This window comes from Silurus meridionalis, chromosome 15, assembly GCF_014805685.1.
Source record: "Silurus meridionalis isolate SWU-2019-XX chromosome 15, ASM1480568v1, whole genome shotgun sequence".
NCBI lineage: Eukaryota > Metazoa > Chordata > Actinopteri > Siluriformes > Siluridae > Silurus > Silurus meridionalis.
In genome coordinates this window covers 21723679-21741398 of record NC_060898.1, presented here as the reverse complement: position 1 = coordinate 21741398, position 17720 = coordinate 21723679, and the positions used below count along the sequence as shown (strand labels likewise).

Sequence of the window (17720 nt, the reverse complement as noted above, 5' to 3'; positions counted from 1 at the left end):
CAAATGAGAACCCGAATTATCTGAGGTTGCCTGTATAAATCAAATTTTATTGAATTGTATTAAAATGTAATTAAATTGAATTGAATATCTTGTGTCAGTGAAGGTAGTATACATATCAATACTAAAGCATTTCAGAGGCAAAACAGCAGTTCTGAAAAGAAAAGTTTCCAAAATTATCCCTTGGATATAGAGAGGCGTAAAGTAAAGAAAGATGCTTTATGCTTGTCACATGTACTTTTCATCACAGTGAAATTCTACCTTCATGTACCCCAGAGAAAAAAAGGTGGGGTCAGAGCACAGGATCAGCAAAGGTCCAGCACCCCATAAGCAGCAGCATGGCAACGCCATGTTCTTCTGTATGACAGTGAACACACTCACACACACATTTGTCTACCATCTTAACCACTAATTTACTGCTTCCCTGAAGAGTTTATTTTTGGGGGGAAAATTTTCACATATTTGAAATAAACCTGCACTGACTTTCCATGAGAAGTGAGTTACAGCAGTTACTGGAATAAATGGTGAATCAAAGACAGATTATATATAGACTCTCTCTGATATTATCTATAAATTATCTCTGATATTATATATAGACTATCTCTGATATTATATATTTCTACACTATTTCTATCTCTATCTCTCTTTTTGCACTATTAATATTAGTTAATAAATAATAATTAATATTCTGCTTTCTGGTTGATTCATTTCATACAGTTCAGGTGGTGATAAATTTCATTCAATTGTAATTGTTTTTTTTGTCCTGGGTTTATTCTGAAAGCGTCTCCCTGCTGGAAAAAGCAATACAAACTCATTGCATTTGAATATTTTCAATGACTGAAAATAGGAGTTGTGTTGGTTTTAATAGGAAGCGTAATGGTATTTGCTGGATCTCTATCGGTAATCTGTACTGGCTAAATCTAGCAGGAAATATTATTGAGCAATAAAACGTCTCTTACAACTTGTAGATCACAAGTTGATATTAACTGGACACCAGTAAGTTTCTTAAATGATTTTTTTGGTTTGATTTAACAAGCTAATGGCATAAGGGAAGGGGTAGTGGTTAAGATGTTGGACTTCCAAACAAAAGGTTGTGAGTTTAAATCCCACCACCACTAAACTGACCACATGACCAAGGCCCCTTAAGTTATAACTGTTCAGTTGTATAAATGAGATAATTGTAAGTCGCCAAATGGCGTAAATGTTATGGAAAAAATTCGACTTTCTTTTTCAGCAGGGTTTTTTTCTTCATGATTATGTTTGTTTGAAATGTACAGGTTTGGCATTTATTTGTTCATTTGCCTTGAGGGTATCGTGTGTTCAGTAGATCCCCCAAGGTCTCCCCATCCAGTGTGTAACATAAGCAGAACCTGACCAAATGCCAGAACCACCTTTACTGGCGCCTCTCCATTTCCAGGGGCAGTGGATAAATTCCTAGTACCTGCAACTCTATAGATGATCCTGATTTTTTTTCACCTAATTTTCATAACAATGAATAAGGATAGAATCATCACCCTTCTGGTTCTCCACCACAGACAGCACCTGGAACACTGGCACTGGGCCATTGTGTCAATCTAACGCTCTGTTATTCATTACTCATGAAGCATAAGATCCCAAGGTACTTCTTCACCATGGATAAAGGCTCTGCTGTGTCGTGAAGGGAGGTTTGCCTTGATCTTAAATTCAGAACTTCACACCAATGGGTGTAAAAAAAAAAGAAAAATGAATGAAAAATGTATCCTTTGGAATGTATTTGATTTGATTTGAATACCTTATGCAAAGAGGCAAAGATTTTAAGGGCATACGAAATGAAAATATTCACTCGTAAAGATAAGCTATCTCGACAACATGAAGGTCTCGGTATTATTCAATGAGGACGCACTATCTTTGATTGGGACGTCATTCGCTAAGGTCAAGTTCCAGTTTTCTCAGCAATTACCCAGAGGTTGTGTGTACTTCAACTAGGCATTGCATGTCCTTCTCATTGAATCTAATTGAATTTATTTTTTGTGGTTCAAACCAGTGAAAATTGTATTTTATTATATTACAGAAACTATCCAATTACTGTAATCTGTGTTCTTTGATTCAGCTGGAGACATGGAGGTGAAGTTTGCTCTTCTTTCATCACGCTGGTGGTTATAAACTTTTGCACTTTGTGCTGTAAAGGTCAACAGTTGCTCAATGGTCTATCTGTGCTGTAAAGGAAAAAGACGTACTGTACATCTACAACAATTCACAACAGGCTTTTTAAAGATCTAGTGATTCTTTCAAGCATTTTGGCATGAAATCATCTGGGAGATGTATGGCAAATGCTTGAAAGTCGTGTTAATGTATCCCTTACAAAAGGTATGTTGGGCAAGACTGGGGTTAGCAAATCTCTGTGCCGTAATACATACATTACGTAAAAATGACGCTGATGACTTTTGGATGGAGAGCTTGCTTCTTTGTAGAGGTATTTTATCAGTCGAACATTTCCGATAGTTCATATACGCTGGTCTCAGCACTCTAATGGTGTAATGTTTTCAGGCAGACATTCCAGGCGTAATCATCTCTTCTTATCAGTGTCGCTTATTGCGATAGCTCTTCTTTGAAGCACACCGTTACGGCGCTGTCGCGTCTCGGACTTTTGCAGCTCATTTGCAGCATTTTTGGAATGATTTTTTCATGCTGCCTGACATAGAACATTATCATACCTGACCCAAATAACCAGTTTATCATTGAGAACAATAAAATTGTTCAATAACCAAGAGCAAGGACATGGGCATTAGAATTAGCATATCAGCAAATAACTGAAACTACTAGTCCTCTTGTAGTGTTATGCAACCGGCAAACGGAGCAGAATGAATAAAATTATTAAAACAACCAAAACATTTAAATAAAGAGACCCAGTATAGCACGATACTACGAAAGAAATGGCAGTGGCGTTAACAATAGGTAATATGTGAGGGAAAAAAATTTACTGGGAAAACATAAAAAAAAAAATTAGGGCTTTTATTAGCCAAAGTATTGTAGTCTAGTCATTGACTTACTGTACATAACTGTATCAGTGCCAAGGTTTTAATGTTTTAACAGGGAGGTAGCTTAGTAGTTAAGGCATTGGACTTTGGATCTGAAGGTTGTGAGTCCCAACCCCACCAAAGTTCCATGCCTGGGCCCTTGAGCAAGGCCTCTGGATAAGCATGGATTTGCTCTGGAGGAGATCATATGCCATAAATATACAATGTAAATTGTATATTGTAGTCAAAAGCCCCAATAGATCCCTACGTTTTCAGAGATTTCTCAGTGAGGGGACTCTACCGCTTATGCTCTGTCAATCACAGCAGCGCTATCATTGGCATCTGCAGTTGATGTATATAGAAAAAAATAGATCGATTGTAACCTGTAACACAATATGAGCAACAGTTTAAAAAATTGCAGACGTCTGGCTTCATGTGTCTGGAAGGAAACACGTTATTAATTTACACATGAATTTTAATCTGATTTGAAATCTTCAAAAACATGATAAGTCATGATAAGTTGCTGCCAAATGTTATACATATAATGATAATAATGAGTAAGCCAGTGGTGAAAAACTCCCTGAGATGGCATGAGGAAGAAACCATAAAAGCAACCAGCCTCAAAAGGGCTTTTGGAAGAGTCTAAGAGTAACCCTGACGCTCCAGGATGGTCTTAGTGCTCTTAACAGATGTTTCAGAGAAGGGTTTCTCTGGACAAAGCTTTCACAGTCTATGTTATGGCAAATTCCATGTCTTGCAAACAGTTGATCATGTAAATGGGGTCACTTGAAATAACAGAAAATGTCCAGACAGATGAGCCAGACTCAAAAGTGAGAATGAAATGGTATGTAATCAGAGAATCAGAGTGTCAGAGAATCAGAGTGTCCAGAGAAGGGGAGGTCCTGAATATTTTTTCATTTAAGTCAGGCGAAAAAAGAGGTCCATTAGATGGCTTAAGTTTTTTTTGGTAGTAGGTAGTATTGCACTGGAGAAGGTCAAAGATATCAAAATATGTTATTAAAATTGGGGACTTTAAAGGAAAAAACATTATCTTGAATTTTCTTTCCAGGAAGTCAGTAAAGTAATGCCAAAATAGAAGAGATAAGATCCTGGTTCCTGTCAGGATCCTAATAACAGCATTCTGAGCATGTTGTAAACAGGATTAAACAGATTGAGTCTTCCAGTTCTCCAATCAGGATGTAATGAAGGTGCATATAAAGTTTCCTATGAATTAGCAGAAGTAGTTTTATGTTTTGTGTCTCTGATGTGCGCATGTGTCTGTAATAATCATGTGGTGGTATGTTACACTTGTTAAAATTTGTTGAAAGGTCAGATCCATCACGTGTTTCAGCAGTATCAAGGCTGCTGTCTATCATCTGTACAGTCTGTTCTTTTCCTTTGTGTTCCTGTTCCTTGACTGTTATAAAATTAGACTTAAAACACTGAATTGAAATACTGATTCTCTGAAGATTTAACCTTCAGAACAACTCATGCATGTCGAATTTTTTGACATTTCCTCTTATAATGGTTCTGTAAAAGAAATCTATTTTTGCACCCTACATAACTTATGTGGGGGCACATATTTATTATGGAAACTGTCCTTTTCTTCTCAAATTGGCATTCTAGCACATTCATGTCGATTACTCCTTTACAACCTTTGGAGAATTTGTAATTTTCTGTCCACACAGGCTTCTCAGGTGCTCGCTCAGTCCCTTGTCATCTTGACTACTGCACCTTACTCCTGGTAGGTCTGCTTTTAAAAGACTCCAGCATCCAGAATGTGGTTGAATAACTTGTTTTTAACCTCCCTAAGTTCTCAAACACCACCCTACTGCTACACTCCCTCCACTGGCTTCCTGTAAACACTGATGCTTGCCTACAAAACCGGACCAAAGCCCCTCTACCTCTCAGAGTTTATCTCACCCAACACTGCACCATGTTCCCCCTGATCCTCAATCACTGGTCATTTGGTCCCACCATCTCTCAGGGTACAAGGAAGACATGCTTCTAGACAAATCTCTGTTCTGCCTCCAAGATGTCCAAAAACTGGGTCGCCAGCAGTCTTCAAACCAACATCTAAAGACCGACCTCTTTTAGAGATTCTTACATTACGACTTTTTGCATTTAAAATAATTTCTTTTTAAATATTTTTAACCCAACAGTATTTTAGACTGATGGTATAATTAGTCTAATGAACCACTATTAGAATATATTTATTGATGGAGGCTTAAATGCACTTTCTGGATAAGCGAGTGTCTGTAAAAGGGCATAAATATAAATGTAAATGAAGCATCCTAAGAATCTGTTTCTGCCACAAGATGGTTGTTTGGATTTGACGTCTATTCCGAGCAAAGAAATCGTCACATTCATGTTTCTCATAATGAAACCAATATCTGATCTGCGTAGAGATCGCTGACGTGTTCATTTCCAAGATACAAACTGTTCTTTCATTTTGATTAATACAAAACAGCAATCCTGAATCCAGAAGTCCAGGTTCACTAAAACAACTAATTTTTTTTTAATTGCCTGGTACTGTTTGGCTGACAGAAGTGTATCCTGACTCAGGGGGTTCTGCAGCTTTGATATGTGCATCCTGAGATGCTGTTCTCATCACCACAGATGTACAGAGTGGTTATATGAGTTCTGCCTTTCTGTCAAGGTGTACCTGTCTGACTATAGTTTTCTTATCACTATCATATCACCAAGATGTTTCCCTTCTAGACTTCACTTGATAAATATATTTTTATCTTCCATTCTGTCTAAAACTCTGAAGACGGTTGCGTACGGAAACCAAATATTTTCAATTTCAAATCAGCTGAATAGCAACCATGCCATGAACACAGAGATCACAGGTTTCCCCGTCTTCTGATAGCATTAACTGAAACTTTTGGCGAACATCTGTCAGTGTGAGAGAGACGAAGAGAGAACTTTGTCTTTTTCTGTTCTTTATTATTTGGTCATTACTCATTGTTTAACGCTTCAGCAACAAAGTCAAATACAAGCAGGTTTTCATGTCCCATTAAAACAAACACTGTTTCAAAAAATTAGCAGTACTGTGCGATAACTAGACAACAAAAATATATGTTTTACAATCGCAAAGTGTTTGTAAAAAGACATTTATGGTTTTTGAGACATGCACAAAAAAATGTTTTCTCAAAGAAACATTTCTTTCCATATTTTGTTTAGTACAAGAATCTTTTTAAAGCTCAGTGATTTTAAAGGTTTTTAACTAAAAAAATAAATAAATTGTTTTTTTAGAGGGTAAAGATCACAGAGCACAAGGGCAATGGAGGGAAACAGTCAACAAAGGGATAATAAATTGGACTGGTCAGGGGGATGTTTACTGTAGCGCAGAGCTCAGGTTATAACCAGATACTCAGGTTATATCACCATCATAGTGAAGATCTGTTGGGTTTTATTTCTATTTTCAGTGTCTGCTTAACTACAACACGTGACTTTAGGTTACAAGCATTCATTTATTTAATACAAACTCTAAAGGATTCTTTCATTTTTGCTGAAGTTCAAAGGTTTTTATACAAAATAGCGAATTTTGGTTATTTGCCAGTATTGATTTTCTAGACATGTTTTTTCTTTTTGTATTATCAATGAATTATTTACTTTTTTACTTAAAGCAATATTCTCCAGTCTCCTCCTCGAGCCTACAACCTGATTTACAAACCCTACAGCACATCCAATCAGTCCCTAAAAGAATTGCGAATTATTTTGTTCAATATTGTTTGATTTCATTTGATCTTTTCCATAGTGAGCATTTTACATTGAGAAAATTTACATTTCAAGATTTAATCCTGAATATATATATATATCTGTCTTTCCACGTCGCTGCTGATTAATAATTACTTCAGTAAATCACACAAAACAAACAAGCCTGGTGACTTTTGAAGCGATCGATCCTCTGCTACATAATACATCGCTGCAAAAAAATCGGATTACACAGTAGATAAGAACTAAAAAGACACAGCACATGATTTCCTCAACATGAAATTACTGGTATTATTTTTGCTCTCTGTGGCAACATCCTTCGCTGCAGAAGGTAAGAGGTTCATGCAGAAACATCTTATGGTTCAATTGTAGGATTTTAAATGAATTTTGGGCTGAAGCCCGAAAAAGGGAAGTATATATATATTCTGTTCTAGTGACTTTTAATGGTTAACCTTTAACTTCATGAGGTTCGGTTTGGGAACAAATGATTAACTCAGGAAAGCTAAATACAGGCTAATCATATTTTAGTATGTGCAATTACTTCATGATTTTTTTTGAGGATTGATAAATTATTTAAAATACCATTTTAATAAAGAGACTGGCTCAAAGCAGCACTAAAATGCTTGCTGATTAAATATCACTTTCAGGTGGCTTTAAAGCTGATGAAAAAAAATTAGCGTGATTGTCCATGTTGCTGTAGTTCAAAATAAAGCTGTGTTAGCGTTTCGGCCACTCGAATAATAATTAGCTTTAAATACTATTTTTTATAACAATTTAGCAACTTTACATTATAGCTAGCTAAAACCCCTTACCGTTTCAGTTATAACAACAAGAAAGAATGCCGACAAATTAAGTACATTCAAGTCAAACCACGGCATTTAATTTTACAGGTATAAAAATGGATGCTAGCGTTTCGATACTACACTTAGTAGTAAGTGGATAGTGTGTCCTATTACTGATGAGGTGCGCATGTCGTAGGCCAATCCAGAGAAAGCTAATCATGATGGTATACAACAGTGTGAAGAACAGCATGTGGTGAAGATTTTCTTGTGAACGAAGGCGTATCTACAGAAGACTGTAGACTATCAGCCGCAGTAAGACTAATCTTTAACGGTGTAAACACTGTAAGTCCGTCAGTGATGATCCCAGTCGTGTTGGTTTCCAGCCCAGTCAACAAGTTCCTCAGAGATCAGAATTTCAGCACTGATGACGAAGTGAAGCAGAATGTCCTAGGATGGTTCAGACCTACTGACAAATCTTTCGAATATTTTCAGGCATTAGTTAAAATGTAGCATGGAGGCATGTAGATTCAGTTTCAATACGTTGTTTCCACTCTTTAAAATTAGTTCTATTGTTCTATAAACTCGGATGTCCCATTTTGTCAAGAATGCCCTTGAATATTCTTGAACACATAGTGTTTAAGGGTCGTTTGGTTTTTTCTTGTTTTTTTTTTTTTTTTACCCAAATAGCTCCAGTCTCCATTTGTTTGTGATCTTCCGGTGTTATTTTCTTAACGTATTGACGTAAATTATAATTTTTGTTCGATTTTCAGTGGATTTTCTGTGAAATTCCTGATATAGTGTAAAGGATGGTTTATTTTCAGATTACATTTATATCTTTAATGCAGCCAAAATGCCCTTTTCCTGTCTGTGACTATAGAATCGTGCGTTGGACGTTGTCAGAATGGCTTTGACAAATTACAGAAATGCCAATGTGACACTTTGTGCAAGTACCACAAAAGCTGCTGTATAGATTACGACAAAACTTGCCGAACCAAAGGTAAGTGTTCGGGGAAACCCACGACTGCACGTAGTACATTTTACAGTTGTTAAGAGTCAAATCAAAGGTTGATCTGTGCTTCCATTCTAGTTAGTCGTGGAGATGTTTTCGACATTCCTGAGGAGAATTTGACTTCTTCAGCAAGTCCCAGCATGGCTCCAACTAGCTCTGCATTGATTACCGAACCTGAGGGAGAAACCTGCAGTGGGAAATCGTTTGATGCCTTCCTGCAGATAAAGAACGGATCGGTTTATGCCTTCAGGGGTGAGATTACTGGCTATGATGATGATTTTTCTAATTTTCTGCAAAAGAAAATTCACCCCCCACAGTTTGTGTAAGATTGTGCACTGAACTCATGGCTGTAATTTCTGTGCGACACTGTAGGTGAATACATTTTTGAACTGGATGAGAAATCGGTGATGCCGGGTTACCCCAAGCTCATAAAGGATGTTTGGGGTATTTCTGGGCCCATTGATGCCGCTTTTACTCGAATTAACTGCCAGGGGAAGAGTTATATATTCAAGGTACATAATGATCTTCCAGAATCACTTTTTCACTACAAAACATTAGACACAGCTCATAATTCAAATTGGTCAGAAAACTAAACACAAAACCTGCATTACCATCCCCATCCTCTACATAACCATGCCCATCCCCTACATAACCATACTCATCCCCTACATAACCATACCCATCCCCTACATAACCATACTCAACCCCTACATAACCATACCCATCACCAACATAACCATACCCATCACCAACATAACCATACCCATCCCCTACATAACCATACACATCCCCTACATAACCATACCTATCCCTACATAACCATACACATCCCCTACATAACCATACACATCCCCTACATAACCATACCTATCCCTACATAACCATACCTATCCCTACATAACCATACCCATCACCTACATAACCATACACATCCCCTACATAACCATACACATCCCCTACATAACCATATACATCCCTACATAACCATACCTATCCCTACATAACCATACCCATCACCTACATAACCATACCCATCCCCTACATAACCATACACATCCCCTACATAACCATATACATCCCTACATAACCATACACATCCCCTACATAACCATACACATCCCCTACATAACCATACACATTACCTACATAACCATACACATCCCATACATAACCATACACATCCCCTACATAACAATACCCATCCACTACATAAACATACACCTCCTCTACATAACCATACTCATCCCCTACATAACCATACACATCCCCTACATAACCATACACATCCCGTATATAACTATACCCATTACCTACATAACCATACACATCCCCTACATAACTATACCCATTACCTACATAACCATACACATCCCCTACATAACCATACCCAACCCCTTACATAACCATACCCATCACCTACATAACCATACACATCCCCTACATAACTATACCATCACCTACATAACCATCCCTATTTCCTACATAACCATACTCATCCCCTATATAACCATACTCATCCCCTACATAACCATACCCATCACCTACATAACCATACCCATCCCCTACATAACCATCCCCTTCCCCTACATAACCATACCTATCCCCTACATAACCATACACATCCCCTACATAACCACACTATCACCTATGGTTCCTATTAATTACTTACTTAATTATTAAACACTACTATATTGACTATATGTATTGATTTAATCATTAAATTAATAAATGATTGTCCTAAAAAAAACTATTATTATTATAGATTATAAAAAATTTAAAATATATTTAAGGAATGAAAATCTCCACTTGATGTGGTGTTTAACGTCACACAGGGTAACAAGTACTGGCGCTTCGAAGGCGATGTCCTGGATGAAGACTATCCCAGAAATATCTCAGTGGGGTTCGAGAACATTCCGGATGACTTGGATGCCGCATTTGCTGTTCCTGCTTCGGCACACCACAAAAAGGAGAGAGTGTATTTCTTTAAAGGTGTGTACGAAACGAGCGATTAAACAATTCACTTTCAGCATTTTGGATTTGGGTTGTTTTTTTTGCCATTTACAGCAAAAACAATCGGAGGCCAACAATTGTTTAAGATGTCTTCGGTTGTGGTAGAATGTAATTTTTTCTTCACTTCATCTAGGGGACCCACACCTGTTCCAGCATGTCAATTCTTCTGTGTATAAAGAGAGTTCCATTGGTGTGGAACATTTTGCGTGGCCTGCTATAGAGCTCTAAACTCAGCCCTATTGATGAATTCACCCTTAGGGATGAATGTGAACGCTGCACCCCAGACCTCCTCACCCACACCCCCAAAGTCAGTACCTGGCTTTAAAAACTGTCTGAATGAGCACAGATCTCCACAAGCACACTCTAAAACCTAGTGGAGCATCTATTTAGAAGAATGAAGGTTATTATACCAGTAGGGACTAAATGTGGCATGGGATGTGGCACATGCAAAAATCGATTGATTTAATTAAGAGGTGTATTGAAAGAGATAAGACAGCAGGTGTAAAATGCACGGCCCACCACTATATTACAGTGTATGAATCCTCAGACACAAGGAGACGTGATGTACCTCTATATAAATCACTGAAAAAAGTTGAAATTGTACAATTGTGCTGCACGACAGTGGTGCCATCTCATTCATACTGTTTTCGTAGGTGATCGTTATTACCAGTACGAGTTCAAGCACCAGCCGTCGCACGAGGATTGTGTCCGCATGACCAAATCCTCGCCGTCCGTCCTCTTCACTCACTACACTGACCTGCACTGTAACGACGGCATGGATGACCTGTTCGCTTTGATCTTCCCAGACAGTAAATCTTCTTCACCCACTTCAAGACTTTCTAATATTCATCAATACAAATGTTATTAACTTGTCTCCTGTCTCTTCTGTCCTGTGTGACACACACACAACAGTTTCAGGACATCACAAAGGACCACGCTTTATTTCCAGAGACTGGGTGGGCATCAAACCTCCTATTGATGCTGCAATGGTGGGACGGCTGTACCTGACCTCCGTAGCTTATGATTCTGCTACACATTCGCTTTCGCAAGTTCAGAGGACACGAGGAAGGAGCAGAGGCCGAGGATCCAAGAAAAGCCATTCATCGTTTTGGGATGATTTGGATTTCGATTATGATGAGAGGTACGTACTTTCTGTATGAAACATAATTCAGTTTTTGGTCAAGAAACCTTAAAATGCAGTTTTAGCATCCAGATTACTGCAGATAGATAGATAGATAGATAGATAGATAGATAGATAGATAGATAGATAGATAGATAGATAGATAGATAGATAGATAGATAGATAGATAGATAGATAGATAGATAGATAGATAGATAGATAGATTATAAAATATTATTATATAATTAATTTTGTAACATACTTGTAGATATAGTATAGTTCAGTAGATAGGAAAAGAAAAAGAGATACTTTAAGTCAATGTTTGTTTCAAGAAGGTTTTTTGGCGCACAACGACGAAAGAAAGGTCAAAAGAAGGGCAGAGGTAGACGTCCATCTTTCGACAGCGTTTTCAGCTATGACGACACGGACTACGCTGATTCTGACCTAGTGGAGAAGAAAGAAATGCCTGTGCAAAATGTCTACTTCTTCCAGAAAGGTATTCTTTACTAAAATCTTGAAGGGACATATCAAGGAAATGCAAACTGATAATAAAAGCATAAAAAACTGTAATATATTTACAGGTGATTATTGTACTTTGTACGGTGCATTACTGCGTGTTTTTAGTGACATTCTGTACATTTCAGATCAAATATATCAGCCATTACATTGGCAACAATGGCAGTTTGTTGCTGCTGGGATTTGAGCTCACAACCCTCTGGTTATTGAGATAACAAAGTGAATACAATATTAAAAACATATCATAAATATAGTCCTATTTTATTAGATTATTTTCTGATTATAAGACAAACCAATTATGCATTATTTGGACAAAAGTATTGGGAAAACTGATTTTCGCAGCCATTTGTGGTGCTTCGCCAAACCTTTTCCACAAAGTTAAAGGCACACAATTGTATAGGACGTCTTTGGATGCAGTAACATTACATTTTTTAATTACTTGAACTACAAGACCCAAACCTGCTCCAGAATGACAATGCCCCTGTGCCCAAATCCAGCTTTATGCTTTAAATGGGTTGGAGTGGAAGATCTCCTGCTCTTGAGCTCTAATTGGATAAGGGCATCTGCTAAATGGCGTAAATGTAATTAATTGGAACACTGACCGCACCCTGGGCTCCTCAGCTCACCTACATGAGTACCTGGCTTCAACAACCACTGTGGTTGAATGAGCACAAATCTCCACAAGCACACTCCAATATCTACTGGAACATCTTCCCAGAAGAGTGGTGGTTATTATAACAGCAAACAGGGACTCAATGTGGGATTGGATGTTCAAAAAATACATAACAATCTTATGCACATGTGTGTTTAAAGACTATTAAACCAATTTCTTTAAATTTTTAATTATTATTTCTATTGCATCAAATATTCTTGTTCTAAGCATTTATTGTTAAAAGGAAAATTATCGGCCAATGAGACCAAACAATCCAAAGCTTCAAATTAGTACAAATATCTGTGCGTTATAATTATATATTTGGTTTATTGTAGAAAGTATTAAGTAGAAAATACCCAAAAATGTGACTATATCCATATTTTCACATACCAAAGTTGCATTTTCTGGGTTTTTGTTGTTAACTTTACCAATACTGCCCCAATAACCCAATTATTAACATATTTACTACGATTAAATTAAAACAATATTTTTCTATAAATCAAATTTGATAGAAGAGTATCTGCAAGAGTGAAAGAGAAAGTTTATAGGACTGAGATGTTGTATGGTTTAGAGACAGTGGCATTGAGTAAAAGACAGGAGCTGGAGCTGGAGGTAGAAGAGCTGAAGATATTGAGGTTTTCGTTGGGAGTGACGACGATGGACAGGATTAGAAATGAGTTTATTAGAGGGGCAGCGCATGTAGGACGTTTTGGAGACAAGGTGAGGGAGGCGAGATTAAGATGGTTTGGACATGTGCAGAGGAGGGACATCGATGGGGTACATGGGTAGGAGAATGCTGAGGATGGAGCCACCAGGAAGGAGGAAAAGAGGAAGATCAAGGAGGAGGTTTATGGATGTGGTGAGGGAAGACATGCAGGTAGTTGGGTTAAAAGAGGCAGATGTAGAGGACAGGGGGGGTGTGGAGACGGGTGATCCGCTGTGACAACCCCTAATGGGAGAAGCCGAAGAAAGAAGACGAATTTTTCTATAAATCAATACTATGACTTTACATATTTTTTTTACATTGGATTTATAAAAAAAGTTATGGGCTACCTTAAGTTTTTTAAATGTGAATTTTTTCCTAATAAATCTGTAACCTTTTTTTGCATTTAGATAAATACTACAGACTGGACCTCCAGACTAAACGCATCGACACTATGAATCCTCCATACCCGAGATCCATCGCTAAGTACTGGCTGGGATGTAAAGAGAAAGATTTAGCAGAAAAACGATAAAAACAAAGCTGTAAATGATTGAGATTGACTACTGTGATTCTTAACAACTGATTGATGATAAAAATGCTTCTAGACAATAATCCAACCATGCCTGCTAGTAGGGTCCAAAATGGTCTTCTCAATCTATATTCAAGTCTAAAACCATGTGAGATCCTGTGGTTATTCAAATCAAACCTGTAACTTGTATTTGCTGCCACCTGTATTGATGTTGTATCTTTCTTTTTCCGACTCAGACGCTTGTCTTGATGAGTTTTAAAAGTGAGAATCACTGACTATGTAAACCAACAAGCTTTTAAATATGTAATCACTACATAATAAACTGATGTATCGCTCTACCTCTGACAGTGTGCTGTGGTGATAAGATTAAAAACACTGACAGTTGACGTGAATAACAGTGATTATTATATGATTGATTATATTAGGCAGCAGATAAAGAGTCAGTTCTTGAAGCTGACGTGTTGAAAGAAGGAAAAATGGGCAAGTGTAAGGATCAGAACGACTGCAACAAGGAACAAATCATCTCAAACCTCTGCTGCATTGATTAGTAACACCAACAGTAGTCAAGGAAGGACACAGAAGAGCACCGTAGCACCAAGTGCTGAAAAGGTTCTGAAAGACTGGTGTCAGTACATGCAGTGCATTACAGCTTGCTACATATAAAGTTGCACCCCAGTACACTACTGAGAGCTCCTACAACTGGCACCTAAACCTGACCATGGAGCAATGGAAGAAGATGGCTTGGTCTGATGGCTGGGTGCATGTGCATCTTTTTCTGGAAAGGAAATGGCACCAGAAAGTGGTGCAACTGCACATTTGCTGAGGGGTCTGCAATATGGACGCCCTCTCTCTCCCTCAAAAAAAAGAGGGGTAAATACAAGAATAAATACACTATATGCAGTGGCGCCACTCGTGTGGTTCCCCTGTGCACTGCATATACTAGATTTAGCATTTTCAAGAATGCATTTTAGAAAGAAGGCGAATGTTGTGAAGCTCTGGTCAACGTTTTGCTGGAATGGTAAAGGTGTTGACTCCGCCTCCAAATTTCCTCGACCTCAATCCTGTCATGCATCTCTGGGATGTGCGGGGCTCTGCTGCTAGCATCTTGGTGCTAGATACCACAGCACATCTTTAGAGGGTCTTGTGGAGGCCATGCCCTGATGGATCAGAGCTGCTGTGCCTGCACAAGGAGAACCTACACATTCTCTATATTATATATATATATAGTGAGGCCTGATCTGGCCTGATTAAGTCGTCTTCTGGATGGTAACAGTAATGAAACTCTGTCAGAGCGCTTCATAGCACCACTGTGGAGTGGAAGATCACGGATTAGTTTTCTGAAACAGCATGGCCTACCTTGTTTTTTTTCTTACATATTGAATTCCATGAATTCCCATCACAGAGTTTCTTTTTCTTATACAAAGGTTCTGTTTGCCACGACTTTGAAATAAACAAAAAAAAATATTCAGTATTATTACTTAACCCTGTTTACTGTTTTGTTTGGGACTTAAATTGTTAAATTGGCCCATAAAACTATTTCACAGTGTCATTTGTTTGATAGTTTTAGAATGTTATAATATGTAAATTTATCTTTTTTTTTTTCATAACCATAGCATTGTTGTGTATGTTTTCAAGCTTGATTAAAAGCAGGGTGATGAGATTGACAGCTGCGCCCTCTGCTGGGCGTAAGAGTCAACTTGAAATAAACTTTAGGCTTTATATAATACATTCAATAACTAGCTACTAATAAGTAAAATCTAGTTAGATAATTTTAAAACTCTCCAAATTACACAATTGGCATTGATTTAAGAACTCCCTAAAAATATATCCTTACATTTTTTTCTTCCAAAAAAAATAAAAATATTCACTTAAAAGTGCCAGTCTAGGATTAACCTTAAACATTATTGTATTTTATGGTGTCTATTCAACCTCCTACTTCTCAAAGCTCCATCAGTGAGCCTCAGGCCATTTCACTGATCTTTTAATAATATAAACATATATATATATATATATATATATATATATATATATATATATATATATATATATATATATATATATATATATATATATATTATAGATAATATAAAATTGTGAACTAGGACCTTTGTGTCGTATCTTTAATTTTATCTTACGATCTTTTATCTGTCGATTACCTGTGTCTCGGTTATCTAATATTATACCCTATCAATAATTGAACAGCTAGAACTGACACAAAGCTGCCTTTCAGCAGGATTTATTTCCTTTTGCAGCAATAAAATCAAACCTTGTGCATTGGCAAAAGAAAGATTGATGAATTATTAGATAGTCTGGTGAATAGTTGGGCTGAATACTTCTTTAATTGCTTTGAGGTGGCGACAGAACAAGCAGGATTGATAGCCAGTGGCTGCGTTATAATATAGGGAGACAAAAGTTATTTTACATAGCTAGGTGAGGTGGGGAGGCCTGGGGTGCACTCAGTGTGAAAAGATCATCCCAAAGGTTTTGAATAGGGTTGAGCTCTATAGCAGGAGATCTTCCACACACCTCCAACCAGGTTCTCAACTGTTTACTGATGGACACAAGTTCAGAACTGTTCATGGTCCCAAGCCAATGTAGCATACCTGTTCATAAGTGTTTGCTTGCATCCTCTCAGGCCACCAGGGGGCGACATACATTTTTAAAACGGAAATGCTAACGGATCATATATATATATATATATATATATATATATATATATGCGTGTGATTATAGTCTTTAAACAATACAGGATTACTGGAGAGTGAGAACTAACATGAGCACTGGAGTGTGTGATTATAAGTAATGATCTTTCTACAGTCATGTGTGGTTATAAAACTAGGAGCTGCTGAGCAACTCATAAAATAGCTCATCATTTGCGATCATCACAGATCCAACACCAGCTTCTCCATGCCAGAGCCTTTAAACACTCAGAGAGGTCCAGTGTCCAAACTACACATGAAGTGGGATCCAATCGGCGCTGGTACGTCTCTAGATGGTTCAGGATGTTTGCAGCATCTACTTCTTTAAAGGTCCACAATCTTCATGAGGTGGGACGTGACTGGGGCTGGAGCAACCTCAGGATGCCTCGGGATGGGGAGAGAACGAGAAGCAGTGGAGAGGAATTAGCGTAGCTGCTGTTCATGATATTAACAGCACAAGTTGATAATGTGCATGTGATCAGATGTTCTGGAGCACAAGGTTATGATGTGAGACGTATGTTATGTGTAGAACTTGATTAAAAGATATGTATTTAATCTGCTCTTAAACTGGGAGAGTGTGTCTGAGCCCCGAACACTGTCAGGAAGACTATTCCAGAGTTTAGGAGCTGAATGTGAGAAAGATCTACTGCCTTTAGTGGAATTTGCTATTCTAGGAACTACTAGAAGTTTTGAGATCTCAGGGAGCGTGACGGATTAAAGCGTTTTAGAAGACTGGAAAGATAATTGGGAGCCAAACCATTTAGTGTTTTGTAAGTGAGAAGCAGTAGTTTGTAGTCGATTTGAAACTTAACAGGAAGCCAGTGTAGGGATGAGAAGATTGGGGTTATGTCATCACATTTTCTCGACCTTGTGAGAACTCTGGCTGCTGCATTCTGGACAAACTGAAGCTTGTTTATTAATGATGCAGGACATCCACCTAGTAATGCATTACTATAGTCTGTTCTGGAGGTCATGAATGCGTGAAGG

General features: G+C 37.8%; 1 protein-coding gene across 2 annotated transcripts; it reads left to right on the top strand.

Annotated features, from left to right (window-relative positions):
• Positions 1–6918: 6918 nt before the first annotated feature.
• Positions 6919–14372, top strand: vtnb (vitronectin b). 2 transcript variants are annotated; one of them, XM_046867061.1, is made up of 9 exons: positions 6919–7044; positions 8373–8492; positions 8583–8756; positions 8877–9016; positions 10337–10493; positions 11168–11323; positions 11427–11655; positions 11970–12130; positions 13916–14372. In XM_046867061.1, exons 1-9 carry the CDS (start codon positions 6990–6992, stop codon positions 14035–14037), a joined length of 1314 nt encoding a protein of 437 aa, XP_046723017.1. In that variant the 5' UTR covers positions 6919–6989; the 3' UTR covers positions 14038–14372. The 2 variants fall into 2 exon arrangements, with proteins under 2 accessions (XP_046723017.1, XP_046723016.1); XM_046867060.1 differs by having other exon boundaries at positions 11967–12130.
• Positions 14373–17720: the final 3348 nt, after the last annotated feature.